General features: G+C 35.0%; 1 protein-coding gene across 1 annotated transcript in view; it reads left to right on the top strand.

The window, feature by feature from the left end:
• Nucleotides 1-19,754, top strand: part of negr1 (neuronal growth regulator 1) — a 269,540-nt gene that overhangs the window by 120,226 nt on the left and 129,560 nt on the right. Inside the window, exon 3 of the mRNA XM_066692238.1 lies at nucleotides 17,401-17,526. Coding sequence (XP_066548335.1) covers nucleotides 17,401-17,526 — 126 coding nt within the window. The remainder of the gene's footprint in view (nucleotides 1-17,400; nucleotides 17,527-19,754) is intronic.

Genomic DNA, 19,754 nt, shown 5'->3' with positions numbered 1-19,754 from the left:
AACAAACAAAAGCTGTGGGAATGACCCATTTAATAAACTCAATAATGTTATGTTGGTAACTGCAATTTAGTTGGTACAGAAAATAGTATAGCATGGCAAGAAAAGACTAGAAGCTGGATTCAATCAAATAACTGTTTGAGCTTCAAATCGATTAGAGAAGCATAGGCAGAACTTAATCAAATAATTATCATACTGCTAAACGTTCATGGTATGAAAACAAAAACATTTTATTGTGCGAAATAAACTTCTCAAAGCTCTTGTTTCACACAATAGGGTGACCACATTCATGCTGTATTAAAACAAAAAACATGATATCATGATATGCTGATGCTATCAAGATTACGACTTCGATTTTGTCTTAAAATCATCCTGAAGTGTCTCTTCAAGGTAAATAAACTATTCAGCAAACTAAGGACTATACAACAATGATGATGCAGAGTGGAATATCATAGATAGAAAGTTTTAATCATATTTGTCAGATATCTCCAACAACTTTGGGCATGTCCACAAACCCTAAGCAGTTATAGGCCGATCCTGAGTCATTGCAAGTCATTTAAAGCCAATATAGACTTCAGATATATCTGCAAGGCCTGCTGTGCTTATAACGGTAGACCGTTCAAATACTGGTGCAACGCGAAAAACGCTTTGTTACCCAACACAATTGAACATTTGATTACCCCATTGCTGACTTCACTGCAGCAATTATTAATGTTTTAGATTGATGGCTGCATTCTTCTGAGTGGATCTCATTGATGTACATGACTTTTTAGTATTGGTTGGTTTTGTAATATTAACTGAATGGCCTGGTATTGCTGTATATAGGATTCAGTGTTCAGTCCTGACCTCAATCCCATAGAACAACTCTGATTTTATGAACTGGAACAGCAGATTGGGAAGGGCCTGCTGGGACTAACTTCTCCTGCTGTGCTAGAAGCTGTACTGTGGAAAGAATGACATTGCATTCCTCTACGCATCTATCAAAAGTATTGCAGTAGTCTTTTAAGGCCAAGGGTGGGCTTACAACTTATTAAATACATTGTGAAGAGTTGTTATTCGTGTGCCCTGCCGAAGTCCCAATATATTCAGGGTAATAAAGGTAAAAAGCAAGATTGTTTTGTTGGTTATATAGGGAAATACAGTACTAATAACTGGATATATTCCTCAATTCAAGGTAGGAAACAGCTGTGTAAGTAGCTTTATAAGACTGCTACTTCCTGGTTTAGACCTGTAAACTAATTTCATTTTAAAAGAAGATTAATCAAAAGCTGAGATTATGAGTGAAACTGCTTAAATCATGCTGCTCTTTTTTGGGAGGATTAGGGTGAGATCCATGAAAACAAAGCTGTGAATTAAAGTAGCAGTGTTAATAGCTTTTTCATCAGAGGTAGCAAAACAGTACCATAAAGCCTGGACTGAAAACAGACTGCCAATATGCAGCATTGCCTGTTTAGCGAACAGAATGAATGCATATTGGCACAGTCCCAAACTTAATTATTAATACTAAAACCATACATTTCCATGCTTTTCAGCATTCCTTTAGCTGTATCAGTTTTATATTTTATTTTAAAACTATCGTCTCTATATTACTCTGACACTTTTAGAGCAGGGCTATAAATTACACAACCCTATTCTGAACACTCCATTCCATTTTCCAATCTCATTTATTTGGTAGTTGCCCTCTATTTTATTTTCCCTTTATGCAGAACCACAGACCTAAAGCATAACTTTTCATTTCCTCACAAGTCCCCATACGAATAGTTAAGAGCAAATCCAAATTCTTAGACTACAGAATCACTGCCTGAGCACTGAACCCAATACAGGACTCAAATAACATAACAAATAGTAAATTAATTATTTAGAAGTCAAATTCAATTGAAAAAAATCAGTCTATGCCATTATGCATTATTCTTAGTCATATCTACAGTAAACCTGTCCACAGCAGTTTTCATCGTTGTAGTACTTTCCATTCTAACAAATACTAGTTTCCAGTTTACTGAAGCACACAACATGAGTGGAGAAGTGGTCTCCTATTTGTATTTTCTGAATATCTTAAATCTCAGTTTTTCCATGTATCCCACAGTCCTCGTATCAGTGTTGATATCTGGATGGACATGGGAGTTTGAATGTCTAAATCAAGTCTGCACATGATTTTCCCTGATCCCAACCAAACAATTTCAAAATCTATGTAGAGCCATGGAGGGTGGAACGATGGTCCACAATGCTTTGCTTCCTCTGTAAATATTTAGTTTTGCTCTTTCCAACGATTTCCCTTGTCAGCTGTCAGGTGCCTCCAAAGGTACTATTATAGGATGTGTGGTGCCCCTAGCATGTTCTGGAGATCTTATGAAACTTTGCGTTAGAAAGGGGGATGTGTCGGAAAATGAAAAGCATGGTTTCATATCATCAAAAAGAACAAAAATAGACAGGTAGTGCCATTTGTTTCATTCTCACTACTGTACTGACACCAATACATTTTAGTTTAGTTTTGTTTATTTGGTTTCTCTTTTTTCTTTTTCTTTTGTGCTTGATGCATGTGCAACTTCAAATAACATCATATCAGTGCGATTTTTAAGTACTAATGTATGTAGCTTTTAATAGTTAGCTAATGATAGCATACATTGCATCGGGGGTCTTCTCAGGAATGTTCTGCCACTTGGTGGCAGGTAGAAAACATGGAAAAAATGGAAATGCTTCTTTCATGCACATCCTCATGCTTGTAGTTGTGCATGCCTATATTGTTTACTGCTGTTCATTTTGTGTATTTCTGTTACTTAATGCTGTGTGGTTGGATTAACTTAATTCAATACTATAGTTATCTGTAGACTTTACCTTTATTCTGGAAAGGGCATACATTAAGTAAGAAAACAAAGTAAATTGTTTTGACTGAAATGTTAGTAGACCTGGGGATGAGCAGTTAATCTGCTTATTAATGTGTTATTAATTACATATACATGTTAATAGAAACTTTATAAAGCATTAATAATATATTCTAAATTCATTTATAGCAATACATGGAATAGTCACAAAGTCGAACAGGTAGCTAAATAGTCCCTCTTTCAAACCATTTATGAACAGGCTTAAAAGCAAACTTCACTACTGCTTTGACACATTCCTAATACATTATTTTACACTTTGTAATTATGAATAATTTATAAAAGGAAAACTTTTTAGCTACCTGTTCGACTTTGTGGCAATTCCATGTATTGCTATGTATATATTCGTAATCTATTAAACAAGTATAAATAATTAATAACACATTAATAAGCAGTACCTTAGTATAAAGTATTCCATTTTATTTTCATTCCTCTGTGTCATAGTCATATATTTCAGTAACACCTAATATAGAGGATGCACAAATGCTGCCCTGTCCCCAGTGCTAATATTCCCAGCTCTGAGGCTACAGAGATGTGATTCCTTCTCTCCATCACATCTGGATTTAGTCTGGCTGCTATCCTTTGAACTGCCTCTAGAGAAGTTTTTTTTTTTTTTTTGTTATCTGATGACCAGAACTGAGCCCAATATTCCCTATGAGGTCTAAGTAGTACAGTATACAAATTTTAACATTACTTCCCTCATTTTAAATCCTACACTTTTAACTTAGGCTTATAAATGTATGTGGAGGGGTTTGCGTGTGTGTGCATGCGTGTGTGTGTGCATGATATTTGATACATGCCACTGAATCTTGGTGTTAGTAGCTGCTAAGCTGCTCACGGCAGATCACGAAATATATCCCTAATAGCACGTAGAGCAAAGATCAAAAAACGTTTTATTCTTTTGAAATATAAAAAAAAAAAAAAAAAAAAAAACAGATCAGCTGTCAGACTGAATGTGTTCAAGCAGGCAGAAACAATTTAAAAAGCTATACGAATTATGTATATCTCCATGAAAAAAAAAGCAAGTAGAACTATAAACAAACAAACAAACAAAAATAATTGCTTAAACTCATTAGTTTGTCTTGTAATTAAATATTTACATGCAATTATTAACTATGAGTAATTCCTTGAAAATGTGATATTCCCTATGAAATTAAATATCCCATGTTACATCATTAAAACATCTACATTGAGAGACCTATATATTTTTTCATGAAGGTCCACTCTCAAAACTGATGTTCTGAAAAGGCACACTGCCGATTTGGTTTTCCTTCTGTCATCACATTTCCTGGGTTTAACTTTGGCAGATCATGCAGGGATCCTTTTGTTTAATGTCAGCATAATTAAGCATATTTCTCTATTTTCTTTGCCATCTTTATTTTCAAGAGTCAAATATATTGGACTGCACAGAAAATAAGTGATTATTATGTTAATGTATAAAATTCTAATTGCAGCTTGTACTTGTTTCTAGCACTACACTCATGTCTGTCTTTGCACAGCTCACTTTATATTTGGTAGGTTGGAGTCTCTAGACTTCAAAAAAACTAAAGAAAATTAGGTATGAGAATTCCTTTGTAACTATATGCAGGAAATACTGAGCCGAATTATATTACTTTTGCCCTCTGGAAGTTCCTTAATAATCAGTCTCTTTGCCCCAAATTCAAATGCATTCATAGTTAAAATCTACTGAAGATATAGACAGGGTGTATACACAGGGCATTTAAATTGTTTTATTTATATTTGTGGAGTGGCAGTCAAACATTTAGACACCCAATGTTTTAATTCAGTCAGCTGGAATCTATACAAGGTCAGGACGCTCTGAAAAGTTTAAAGTTTAATTTGTTACACTATGCAAATCAGAAGATCACAATGCTTCAAATGAGAGATGTGATTTTGAATAAAAATTCATATCCATACATCTATCCATCCATCTATCAATTGAGGTGAAAAAAATTTAGAACTGGTTTATGCAAAACATGTATTTATGATACACTGCAAAGACAGCACAATATTAAATGAAAACAAACACAATGGCAAGGTGACAAGTAAATTGTTTTCCAATGAAACAGCCTACCCCCCTTTCACTTCCCATCTCCTACTGGTTTTATAGAGAGATTAATATTTATTGGATCTATAAATAGGGTAGTTGGCACAGATATCTGACTTCATAAATACTCTTGTTCATTATCTCCAAATTGAAAGTGACACAGGAAATAAGAGAGATACTATTGGGCAACATGGGTCTTCTGTATTTTTCTTTCTTTTTCTTTTTCTCATCTGCCACCTAATTAAGAGCCTCCGCAAAAGGAAAGAATTCGTTGTTAAAAATAAAATGGTTTATCCCTTTCATTTTAACCTCCACAGTGCTCTGGTGATGCTTAAACCTTCTGTGAGGCCTTATCTGCGGATTGGATTTTAGAAGGGCTTAATCTCAGGTTATTCCAAATAAAATAGTAAAAATGCAGCAGCAACTGTACTCAAAATAGGTTATTTTAAGACACAATCCGTGAGTTTCCTTTTTTTATTACAATAGTGTTGCAATATTGAATGAAAAATAAATAAATAAAACACACCGGTGCCATTTTCTAACCGCTCGGTTCATAAACAGGGCCCTGTCATTTCCCCCCTCCCCTTCGTTTCTGCATAGCATTATATTTTTTTAAGCACAGATGCTAGTAGAAAGGAAAAGATTCATTTGCCGTTAATAGAACATTTTCTTTGAATTTGGTCCTCACTCAACACACGATGAAGCTCGTTAATTGGGTAAGGTCTGCTGGGCTGTCGCTACCTAATGTGATAAATTCCAATTTATTCTTGGATGAATGGAAAAGGTGCTAACCATAACTAACACCTCCTCACCTTCTACAGCGTTTGCCCTCTACAAATCACTTGGGCAAGAGCAAACTGTCTATACTGCTGTCATTCTAGAACAGTTGGAAGTAAAAGAAAATAAAGTATTATTATTATTATTAGTAGTGGTAGTAGTTGTAGTTGTTGTTGTAGTTGTTGTAGTAGTATAAATATTATTTTATACAACATGTGCAGTATAACAGATGATTCATTGTTTCTCTTGGAGGTGTTAACTGTTTATGTTGAGTTAATTTAGGAGGCTGAATCTGTCCAATTACCTTTAAAATCTTAGTCAAACACAGAGCACTAAACATCTTTGATGGGTTAATGTTCCTCCTAAAAGTACATAATTATATGTAAAGTTATGAGAAAGGCGAGAGAGATTGTACACTTCTGACAAATGCATTCAAACTAAAGTAAGAAACATACCAGCGCCCTTCAGGGTTTTCTGGCTAATAGGGTTTTAATTGCTTTAGCACTTTTGAAAATGTGTTAAAAGTCCATAAAGGCAAAGGGATTGTCAAAGTTAATTGGCTACTACAGAGCGGTGTAATGAAAACACACACCATTTAAATAATCTCTTTCAATTCGAAATGCAGTTTCTTATAAAAGTCGGGGAAAAAATATATATATATATATTTTTCCACGATACCTTTTTCTCTCGCTCTCGTTTTAAAGTACAATTCAAAGTAACAAAAGGGCCTGGGGGTATGAATGAGACTGTGCTCCTAAATACTTTTTAAACCACAAATATGGTGTTTCTATATGAAATAAATACATAAATAAATGTAAAAGATAGACAAAAACAAAGAAATCGAACCAGAAAAAAGCTGTAAAGATATATAAAGTATGAAATATTCATTCCTTGCCAGCTCCGTGTTCCTCTCTGTCTGAATTATGACAAGGCGCCACAGTTCTCCGGCTCTGTAATTGGAACGTGGGTTGGCAGTAGGTGTAAAGTAATGGGGTCCTGCAATTTAGGTGGCAGCAGTCAAGCTTGGAGAACCTGTCACTATCCATATAAAGAAAAACACGTATCCCACTTTAAGCGGAGACCCCCTGCATTCTAATGCTGCAGGTGTAAGTGTTCCCTTAATTCAAGCTGGTGTCATTATAGGTTTATTTGCTCGTTTAAAACTAGAGCCATGATGAACTCTCACGGATCAGATGCGGCTTTTTTCCATCTCGCGGGCTCCTGTAGGGTTGAGCCAGCGAAGTGAGGAGGAAGTGAGCAAACATGACAGTCACCGGTTAATCAACTACCATGTTAAGGAAATAACAAGCCGACAGGTTTATTTCTTCACTTATGTATTTATTTATTTCTGTTGTTTTGGTTTTGTTTCGCCGCCTATTGTATACCAGATTGGAATGTATAAACAAGTCGACAGGGAGTTTGTAAGGAGGGCTTAAATAACTTGCCTATAACAAGATAAAAACATTAGATTCCTTCTTAATTGGGTCGTGTTGCTGGCATTCCAGGCGATTGAAGGAAATTTAAATCTTCAGGAAAGAAAGATGTAGCCATGTATCCTTAGGGTTAGATATTAAATAACATTTGCAAACTATGTTATGCTGTACAGAAGAATATATATTGTGCTGTATTGTATTGCTGACCCTTACTTCTGCTTCTGGGCCCCTGTTGAGTGGAGAATTGAGCAGAAGAAGGCCTGAAAGCTCTTCTATTCCTACTAAAACCACAGGGGTTCCTTGTGTGTGTGTAGTCTGTTTGCTGGTACTTGTATAATTTCAGGTACTTATCACTGCAACCTGTTAGAGAAGCAAAATGCCATAAGAATGTGTAATTCTAGCATTTAAATTCCAACTGTTTCATGGGACACTCCGGAATGTTAGACAGGAAATAGTGTCTGCTCTGTGATTTTTTTATAAGTGAAATAGCATCTGTTAAATGGGAAAATAGATCTCTGTAGCATTTTAACAATCATTTCACAGGTTGCAATTTTGATTTGAGACCTACGCCAGTCTCTGCATGCTATGCGGTGTGATTTTTCCTTGGGTGAACACAGATGTTTTGAAGAAAAAAATGGGAACCTAAAACCTTTTAATTGAATATGAATATAAATATGTTGTAGTTAATTCCCTGACCAATGACCCAGTGTCTTTTTGGAATTGAAAGGCCCTTTCACACTGGGCACACTTGAGAATGTACAGAGTACAGTACTTAAAAAGTATGCTCACTTTGGGAATAGTGTGTGAATACATACCCAGGTTGTTTTTCACTCACACTTCACACAGTAGAGAGATCTTCTTAGGTTGGGTTCTTGTAGTGCGAAATACACAAAACGCAACAATTTAGTGAAGGAAATGGACCATAGTCAGTACAGCTGTTGTCTGGTTTGCCAGTCACAATGTCTTGCAACAAAGCATACAAGATTTGCATAAAAAGAAAATAAAAATCGCTAATTTTTGAGCACTGACTTTCTATGAACCAGATAGCTTTGTTGCTTACAGGGATATAAGATCTCAAAATGAAGACTTGTCGAAATGGCAAGTGGTATCGGGGACAGACATCAGAATTGTGTCTACAGTCAGTCCAAAGTCGTTCACAAGTCACTGTCGTCTGTGGAAGAAGGTCAAATTCCAAGCTTTGATTTATCGAAGATTGTTTTTCACTCTTACTTTAACAAACAGCTGCCCCTTTGCCTATGAAGTCAGCTGACCATGTTCCAAGTGATAGTCTCTTTATCTTCTAAGCAGCCAGAAAGTTAATTTGTCGTTGATATATCATCGCTGCATGACCTTTCCCCATACTGTGCCCCAATATATATTGAGAATAAGTTGATCTTTGCAAGTGTACCAAGAATATTTCCCTTCTTCGAATCACGTACCAGTACCTGTAAAAGTACTCTGAACACAAGGTAATATGTGCCAACTCGTGATCTCACAGAAGCACAACTCTGGAAGTTGGGAATCTTATGCAGAATATAGCCAATCAAATTAATGTAAGCTCATGATCTCACAGAAACACAGCCTGGGAAGTTGGAATTTGATGCAGAGTCTGTATTTATTTATTTGCTACCTTATGTATTCAAGTTACCTGGACTCCACAATTCAAGCCAGTATGTAGCCCTGCTTACATGGCAAATACTTTCAGGTATTTGACCCTGTCCAGTGCATTGGTAAGGGTGATACCTTCACAACTTAACTGAGTGTATTTTCCATTCACTTTGATGCAATAACAAGCACATTATAAAGGCACCATGCTGAAATCACCTTCCCGAGGTCTCGGTACAGTTCATTTTAATTAAACATGGACTTGGATATGACTAAATATATACCACACGGGTTCCCTACTATTTGTCCATTATATGTCAAAAGATGAAAGGTGAAGTTTTATACCTATATACAGTACCTATATTCTTTAACAATATTATGTAAGGACATAATGCAATATTGTATTTTGCAATTTTTTTGCAGTTATTAAATTTAGTTTAATTCCATTATCTATGTAGCCCGTGAAATTGATACACTACACAGGACACATTAACTTCTTTGGGGGTTCTTTATTTTTGTTATATGTTGCTGAGAGGGTGTGCAACTGGCCTTTCTAAATTGGCATGAAATGAATTTACTATAGGACATACGAGGTACAGGATATAAAATAAAAACAATACAAGATAATACACAACAATACGGCAGTGGGCTTACAGCTGTATGAAGACAAAGACAAAATACAGAACACATCTATTAAGCCCACTGTATCTCACGTGTGCATACGTTTACTTCCACTACAATTCACTTATACAGCTGTTCCTGAATTAGATTTAACAGGGGAAAAAAAAAACACTAACACCAACACTCTTGAAATAAAATATCAGTCTTTTAAATATAAGTACAAAAGTAAAACCCCGATGTGAATTTCAAATCGTTTGGATTGATTACCTTCGCTAACCACAAGGAGACATCAGGTTACTTCATTAACTCAAGGCATCCGTCACGATAAACACCTAAAACACGTAATATGTTCACGTATCAAATACTATAAATATATAAACCTGTATACATTTACATTTCAACAAGATGTCATAACTAAATTGGAGATTTACCCGCGATTAGCTCCGATGCACCACAGCATCCATCTTGCATCACTCTCCCCATTCAGCTCTACCCGGAAACGCAATGAAAAAGGAAGTGCTTAACTTAACCTAATTAACGTCTACGGAACAGCGGCCCCTAGTGGCGGGAGGTGAGAAGGTCCTTAGAGATGTCACCATTTAGATTAAGCTTTGTATTCGTTTATCTGCGGTCCACAAATTAGTTTTAACACTTTCCTTTTCTACACTTTTAAATGACCAATCAGTGGGTATGCAACGTTCAAACTGTATAGAGCTTAATAAGTTTATACATAAATTAATTAAATCTAAATACAACAAAAGGAAACTAAACTTCAAGGAAATTAACTCTATATCCAAATTTACCACCTGGCTACATCTATTTGGAAAAGAGCCAGGCATTTGACTGTGGTGTTTTACATTTAGAGAGTAGCACCAAGGTTTACAGGGGCAGGACAGAATCTGTCAATAGATGACAAATATATACTTCCAAGGGTAACACTTTATAATAAGGTGCTGCTTATTAATGTGTTATTGATGTATTAATATATACATTATAAAGCATTCATAATGCATTATAAATTAGTTAAAACTCAGTTATAGCAATACGTGGAATGGCCACAAAGTCGAATAAATAATACATAATAACTGTAAAATAATGTATTAAAAATGTGTCAATGCAGTAGTGAAGTTTGCTTTATAATCTGTTCATAAATTTGAAAGAGTGACACGTTTTAGCTACCTGTTTGACTTAAGTGACTATTCCATGTATTGCTATAACTGATGTATATAAAGTATGTGATAAACATGTATTACACATTAACACATTCTTAATAATACATTCATAAGAAGCATCTTATTATAAAGTGTTATCCTTCCAAGAGTTGGGTGTGTCTTTATTATAATTTTTTTAAGCATCAAATAAATATAGGAACTTTTATTTCAGCACAGACATTGCTACTTCAACCTTACTTCACTGTCGCTGATGTCCCCATTGACTCTGATCAACTTTTTTGGCTGTTTACTTACCTCAGTAAATCAAACAGCGGTTTTGGTTGCCGTTTAAGAGAGATACGATCAGCAGACAAGTCCAACATTTTCCATTTGTACTATCAGTCACTAAGGAGATTTGTCAACAGTGAGAGCATGTAGGAGTAAACAGTGATAGAAAGACAGGCAATGACAGTTTCATGTGGCTTTGGGGACTGAAATCTGGCAAAATAACAGCCCAATTTACATTGTTTCTATTAAGATCTGAATCTACTGGACCTGTTAAAAGGCCAGGGTGAGAGATTAAAACAAGAAAGCCTGGCCTACAATATAAATGTATTTCTGTCTAAGGGCCGGATTAAATGAACACTTTGACCCACCTGCTAATAGCAAACTACAAACCTGTACATCATAGCGGTTACATTTATGATTAGACAAAAGTGGCATCTTACTAAAAATGCTTACTATTAGTGGATGGGTCAAAGTTTTGATTTAATCTGGCCCTAATTCTAGTCAAGCAGTTGTAGAGGGGACCCCAGCCTGAATTTGTTTGCTAATGTGTGTTTCCATTTTTACTGTAATTCAACATAACAAGTATCAAATGGTTAACAATGTAATGTATTACTTTATTACTGTTGTTTTAACCGGTCGTTTGCTTTCATTCTTAGCCCTGCTAGAACCTCTGGGATCATGGCCACTGCATTTGCAAACCTATCCATTAGCTATAATTGTAGAGAACAGTCTTGTGTTGATGGAAAATGGTCCAAAATTCCCTTCGGATGCCGCCACACTGTTTTATTAATAGAAAAATGTGTTTTTAACCAGCTGCACTTATTTCTGCCAAAACAATGCATTCTAATACTCAGTGGTTTGCGTATGATAGGTTGCATTCCTCTTCAGATAGCATTAAATACGGAACGTGTATTTATATAATATGTGCAAAAGCGTCGGTTATGTTTAAAAATGAAGCAGCACAGTTTGGTACAGTGCAAAAGCCTTTAGTTCGGTGGCAGAGCCAGGTTTAATGAAAAGCGAATGAAAAGAAATGTAGTTCATCATTTAAAAAAAAAATGCTTTTTTACTTATACATGAGATGAGCTATAAATGAACAATGGTTGAGCCCAGTTATAGCATCAGCTGGTCAGTATCCATAATTAAAGCAAAATATCACCATCTGGTTTTGTGTTTCCTTTCCTATACTGTATAACTCGATGACCATTAAGTCAAGTAACCCGTTCCTCAGGAGATGTTGTTCCCTAACTCCACTTATGTTGCTATTAACTTAGAGCATTGCTTGATTTAGAATAGTTATGATAATATTTACCTTTGAGTTTGTGGTATAATCTTTCTAAGCTGAGCTCAGAGAGAACGAGGGAAGGTATTTTCTGCCTCTAACTCGACAGGTAGCAATGATGGAACACGGGAAAGTCATTAAAGGCAGAAATGATATATGAGAAGCAGGGGCAAAACTAGACAGGAATTAAACGAATCTAAGGAGAATTGAGAGAGAGGACAGACTGCATACGTGGGTGTCACTCTATTCAGAAAATGTGAACAGGATGCAGGAAAATCTAATAACACATATTGTAGGGAGAAAAAAGGTCTACTTGGGACAACAATTCAGTTGACTTTGTTCCTCCTAAAAGACATATTTAAGAATAATAACACTAATAAACAGAACATTGTGCTGTACTGTTTTGATTCTTACATCTGAAGAGCCTTAGTCTTCAAATGAAAAGCACATTATTATTATTTATTTGTTGTCAGATGCTCTTAGACAAGGGCACCTTACAGTGTACACAAGCATTACAAACGTCCTGTAAAACAACTCAATACAACATTCAAATTAAGCATTAATACAAAGTATAAGGTCTGGAGGGAATGTATGGAGGTATCTCAGTGCAGTCTGGTCACACCCTCACCTCTTCTAATCCCTCCACAATCGGAAATACATACCAAATACATACCATCATAATGGTATTTAATTGTGTACTTTATTTGCATATCCATTTTTTACTATTCTGGGTAACCTCCATTGTCTCTTTCATTGGAACTGCATTAACAGCGCTAATGACCTGTTCCAGAAGAAACAAACAAACAAACAAACAAAGCGAAAAACAACACAATAATTAAAAAGGAAAATGTGAGGTCTCAAAGCTGTTTAAAAAGGAAAACTACCTTCCAAAGAGAAAGTGTAAGTGATCTAAACAGAATGGGAATTCATAAAGAAGCTATTTCCTGTCAGGGCCTATTTTTACTTTAAACGTACATGGTTAACAAATGTAAATGCAAGATTTCACAGAATAACTATGTGTGCAGTTCTTACATGTTAAAATATAATCAAATGTAGTAAATAAAATAAATCGGTTGCGCTTTCAGGTGGCACTTATTATAAGTGTTCTCAGCACTAGAAATTACCTTTCTTTGTCAGTCCATGCAGGTCTGTGAAATAAGGGAACAAAATAGTTTTGCACAGTATAGCAAAGCTTAAGGGAATAAACACCGCACCCCACTCTTTAAAAACCTTTTTCTATCATTCTGCCTAGAGGAAGCTTTAATAAAGCAATTTCCCATGGAATAGTTGGAATGGCACTTAAAACAGAAGACGAAAGCCCATCAAGAAACAGTGAACTAGCAACACACAGTTGACTGCTTACATCTTTTAATGGTCTTATAATTTTATCAATTGAAAGATAAATCAACCCTCGAGAAGATATTCCTTAACAACATGCAATTACAGTCACTGTCCTTCAGGTCATGGAATTACAGGCTGTTGTAAATCTATGTAAGAAAGCATGAAATAAATGTGAAAGCTCTTGTGTAATTACAGTGTGATTTAATACAGTTGCAGTTTGAGGTGTGTATTTCGGGAAGTCAGGAGTATGTGTGTGTGTGTGTTTTGTAATGGGTATGCATAACCTTATTTTCTTAGTGGAACATTTTACCTTTGTTATTTCAATGGCCATACTTGATGAAAGAGGATTGTCTTCCTGACTTTTTCAATAGCTCACTGAATATTTTCACTCCTACCTCAGGTGATAAGGCTATATTATCTGGTTCTGTTACACCAAACAGAAGTGTCAATATAGCAGTGAAAAAGGATACAATGCATGCCTTTGTTTTATTTCCAAAAGCTGTTAAACCATTTAGTTTTGAAAAATGATAGTATGGTAGACCAAGGCTGACATGAAATAGTGCTCCCACATGATCATAGAACATATCTAAGTACTTTTCAATAGAAGTTGAATGTATCAGCGGGTTTCATACAATAGCCCACATGCTAGTTTCCTGGACCAGCTCTGACAATGATGTAAGACCAGCACTAGAGATGGGTGCAAATCCCAGCCAAGTTAATATATTTGCATTATATTCAAAGTCATTGAGCTGCCTTCAAGGCTGGAATTCAAGCATAATAGACCCGATCACAGCTTTTCTGATGCGTTTTTAATGATTCTTTTCTCTTTCTCATGGTATAACCGTATACTCATGAATGCTGGCCTATTTATGGATGTCACACCAACACATACTTGCATGTGGCTGCCTGTTTGAGTTAATTGCATTTTTTAATGTTATAACATTTATTTGGACGATGTGTACGTGTATAATTTTTTTTTTTTATTGGTTTATCACAACTGTTTCAAAAGAGGTAGCTAGCTAAGCCTTTTATGAACAATGACAGCGGTAGATCAGGGCAGGTTAGTGATCAGTTCTCAGAGCACCTGCTTTTTAAACATGCACCTTTCCATTCACGGTAATTGAAAAAAAAATCACTATACATACATTTCTGCAGTCGGTCTTGACCAGGAGAGGAATCCCAATTTAACAACACAGATTATCTTTCAAGGGGACTATAGGACATTGCCTACACAATGGGATGTGCTGATTGGCCTCTGTGTGCTGTCACTCAAGCAAGCCCTCCCCCTTGCCTGCTTAATCCTACACAAACACATGAGCGACCTCACAGCTTTGGGAGTTATTTCCTTTATCAGAGAACCGGGGTTGCATACACAGCCTAAAATTATTAGACCAGCAATGAAATGCATGCATTTCAGAAAATATGCAGGATTAAAACACAAACATCTTCAGAGACTTATATATTGTATTAATGTCTCAAGAATGATAACAACTGAACTACAGTTAAATACTACACATTGTGTAATACAATGTATGTTTTATGTCAGGGCAAATTAAATATATAAGTTTTCTTTTTAATTCAAATAATTTATATGAGACAAAAGCTAAAAAAAGATCTAAGAAAGTATTAAGATGGATTTTACATAAGTCTGCAAAATGTAACCCAGTAATAAAAGCTTCAGACCCTAAAATTTAATAGATTAATATAATAGGAAGATATGTTATTTAATTGTCTGAACAGCAAAGTACAATATGCATTACTGCATCTCTAGCCCACAGGACATCTGAACCAGGATGTGGGAATGTGGTTTTATTTTCAGAATGCAGATTGCAAGTTGGCCAGTCAACTGTAACACTGAGCCATTCTGCTGGCAGATAGATATAGAATTGATGGATGTTTGCTTGTCATGAGAGTAAAAAAGTAGGCAACTTTTGATCTAGTTAGAAATGGGAATAAGTGAGTCTCATTATATGAATTGAGAAACTTTTAATTGGGGGCATTAAGAAAAAGGAAAGGCCTGAGATTTAATTGCTCAGATGAAAGAATGTCTAAGAAAGAGTATCTTCTTTAGATTGGAGGGATGATTTCAAATACCATTAATTCCCTCACAAAGAAAAAGGAGCTTATGACAAGCAAGATATGCATTTGTTCAGTCAGGGGCTGTAGAAGTGAAGGGATTGAAAGCAACTGCAGTTAAATTGGTTACAGTTCAAACTACACCGAGATCAAAGGACAAGAGGTCAGGAGTCTAGTGATGAACCAGGGAAATTAAGCAGGGAGCATCTGATCATTTTTGACACTTTGGAGGAGAAATGTGTTACGCAGAGAAAGCAGGGTTCAGAGAAATCTGTAAGCTTTCATATTTTTGATTAGTACAAAAAAGATACAATGATATAAAAAAAAGAAAAATACCCTGTTTTAATGCCGTTAAACACAAAGGGGACAAACTCAGAGGTAAAAAAAAATCCTTTCAATTTTATCCTTAACATATTTGAATAATGGTGATTATTGAAAATAGACAAGAGGATGGTTTTACATGACATCTAGGTTCTACCCGCCTACTTGGAAGAAGATGAAAATAATAATAATATTAATAATTATTGTTTATTATTGTTAGGTTATTTAGCAGGAGCCTTTATCCAAGGGGCCATCATTTGAACTCACTGAAAATGGAGAGATCAAGACACACTTTAAAATCTTGGTAACACTTTACTTCTCCCTAGTTATAGTGTATTTAAATAGTAGTTACTCATAAGAACAGTGTAATTATGCATTATTACAGTGTACTTAATGTGTACAAATGATGAATGATACATGTAACTACACACTTGTAACTACATTTGTAACTATGTTTATAACTGATTACATATATAAGTGATGTATATAAGTGATTACATATGGAACTGGTTCAAATGATCTGGCAGAGATCCCGAGGATTATAAATTGGGCATTTGCATTTAAGAAGAAACTTAGCTGGTAACAATTTACAATGCTTAACTTCCAACAAATCTCTATATATTTGTTTTAGTTTTTTCCAGTAGATTGCACTCCTGCACATGCAACTACCAGTGGTATCTACCTATTATAAGTGTTATCACCCATTTTGAGATTCCATTTTAAATGATAAAATTCCATTACTGAATTGGTAATTGGTAATAAAATAATATATCATCATTATCAATCTTTTTCACTCCACTGCTGGATTAAGGCCGCCCCACATTTCCACTCAATCTCTTTTCCGATTCCCTCTCCCCATCTCTCTATGTATATAAACAGAGGAACATAATGTCTGTTGTTATTATATTGGGTGTTTTCACTTTTGATTATAGCTTTGTTTTGTATGTTCTTGATTTTAAGTATCCTGACAGATACTTATTAAATAATGTTTTAGCACATAGCAATGAGAGGAGGCCCTTCAGCGGTTCTCGGGTCCCCAGTGCTCTTGCAGTTGTCTGTCGAATGCTAATGAATCAACAATTTAAAGCATGACTTGGCAGGATTCCAAACATCCACAGTAGACTGTGTACAAAAAAAAAATATTTCCTTCTTATATGTTCTGGCATCTGTTTCTTACACACTTCACCGACAGGTAACAGAGTATGAGACATTTTACATCTAAAATGCATTCGCTTAGATCCCCCAAATACCTACATCTGCAATACATTTTTTGTAAATTAAATATATGTATTTAAATATTGAAATATTAAGTGTTTTACACAGTACTTGTTTTTGTGCTGTACTTTCAGAGTTGACCATGGACGATATTTAATATATAAAATATAAAATAAAAATTGATACCAAAATGTTATCTGATATCAGATAACAAATGCTACTGTGTGGAGTTATAGTTCCTGTATTTTTGGGTTGGGTTATGACTTTAGTCATGTACAGCAGTACCATTCTGCTGTTATATCTAATACTACAAAACTGTGCAATTCCAACAAGATATTCATTACTTTTAATCTTATTTTTGTCTTCACAGTTCCTCCGAAGATATATGAAATTTCATCTGACATAACTGTAAATGAAGGCAGCAATGTCACACTTATTTGCCTGGCCAATGGCAAACCAGAGCCCACAATTTCCTGGAGACATATAACCCCATTAGGTGAGTATAAAACATGCACATTCATATAGATGCACACTATTTTTTAAATGGGTCAAGCCACCTGCCAAAGACAATGCATTTAAGAATATATTAAAGATCCCCTCTCACAATAGTCAGCAAATATTTACCCTCAAGAGAAAGTAGAATGATACTGGGGGAAATGCTATATGCTGTCTCTGCCAGTCTATCTACCATTTGTTCAATAATGTTGAAATCTTTCTTTTTTCTATGATATATCTGATCCCTAAGTTCTGTGTTGTTTCTCACACTTTGCTGCCCTTGTATAGGTTCACAATGTATTTTTATGACCAAAACTAAAACATACAACAGCATCAGGATTACCCCTGATATTATGCATGGGACATTTTTAAAATCAGGGGAAAACATAAAATCTTATTTTTATTATTTTTTATTTATTTAATGAATATATCCCATGTTCCTTTTTTTGTCCAACTGTCTGATGTAATTCCTCACAAAAAAATGAAATCACTCACCACTACATCAAAATGGTAGATAGCTACACGTGTTCACAAGCATTTAACTACCAGTGAAATGCACATTATATATATATATATATATATATATATATATATATATATATATACAAATCTATGTATATTTGCATATTAAACATGACCAAACAATTGTGTATTTAATACAAATTATATTTTATACTGTACATGTTTGAACAGGATTTGATTGATTTTATTTTTGTTTACTTCTTACTTTTTAAATGGAAATTCATTGTAAAAGCATATTGTGTAATACTGTAAATACTGTAAAATATATCATTATGAGATTTGGTTAAGTAAATTAAGGTGTCAATTAAGTGATTGAGGGCTCAGTTGGAATGAAAGCCAGAAGACACACAAGTCCAGGGACCAGGAAAAGCCCTGTGTAAGTTTTACCAAGATAAATCAAGATTTGCCTCTTCTCCATAGCTGTACTTATGCTTGACATATTTGGAAACCTAAAAACCACTGCTCTACTTTTTGTTTCTATTGACTAAAGAGAAATTGGCAGGAGATAAATAGGCTGTGGAGGCATTTAAATGCAAAAACAGATTTTTCACTCTGTTTTGGTCATGCCATTTCTGCACTCCCTGTAACATGTCAGTTTATTTTAAAGAGAGCAGTTAGCTTTCCAAATCCAACCTCATGAATAATAAAATATGGGAGGGTTTATTTCAATCTCAGACGGCACATAATTTGGTTGTCTGAGATAAACATGCAGAGTACCTCCATCTGTCTACTGGAAGCAGTTAAAAAACATTTCATAAGACCTCCTGGAATTAGAACCACTGAATTTAAATTGGGATAACTGAGACATTAGTTCTTCTATCTGCCTTTGAGCCATTGTTTCTTCTGAGAAGTAAAAAAATAAACAATCTGTAAGCGATCACACCATTTAAACAGCCAGTTCATGCTTTGTATTCAAAGTCTAGCCATGGCTTAACTTAAAAGGTTGGAGAGATTGCATAGTGTTTTCTATTTTGATGGGGGATACTGGCATAGAATTTTAATTTCTAAGTATTGAAACATAATTCGCAGTTTGTAATGCCAACAGTTTACAAAAAAAGGAAGCAACTAACAAAATACATGAATTGCAATTTGTATCTGTTCTTAGACAGGTATGTAACACTAAACATTTAGATTTTGTACTAGTGCTAGGCACAAACCTGAGCAAGTACGTGTAGCACTTTTGGAAATAGTTAACATCAGGGCTAACAAATTCTATCTGTGATAATTAAAGCACATCATCAAAACAGATGGTTTATAAAGCCACTTCATGAAGCTACAATTAACATTCTGTTGAACTGAACTCAGATTGCAAGTTAAACGTTAATTTATAATTGACTCAGTAGACATTCTATTAAAAATATATTCTCCTCGCATATAAATTGTCACCATTTATAAACACAGTAAACCATTATATCAACTTCCATTTCTCTAAATCTGTAAATTATTAACAAATCAGATATCCTTCAAACAAAAATGATGTATATACTATTGGTTACTGTGCCAGTGTGTTCAGTAATGCTTTTGGATAATTTTTCCAGACAAGCACATTGTTTCCAGCTGTTCTAATAATGATAACGGTGTGAAAGTCATCTAAAGGGTAGATGTTGGATACATTTCACCAACTATAGGACAGTCACAAGGAAAAAATATGATGTTGTTTGCTGGGATTACAATGGCCGAGTAACTCTGACCCCAGATTGCCAAGCG

This window comes from Amia ocellicauda, chromosome 19 (genome assembly GCF_036373705.1).
Source record: "Amia ocellicauda isolate fAmiCal2 chromosome 19, fAmiCal2.hap1, whole genome shotgun sequence".
Taxonomy (NCBI): Eukaryota; Metazoa; Chordata; class Actinopteri; order Amiiformes; family Amiidae; genus Amia; species Amia ocellicauda.
The sequence above is the reverse complement of the archived record's forward strand: the minus strand, read 5'-3'. Positions and strand labels throughout refer to the sequence as shown.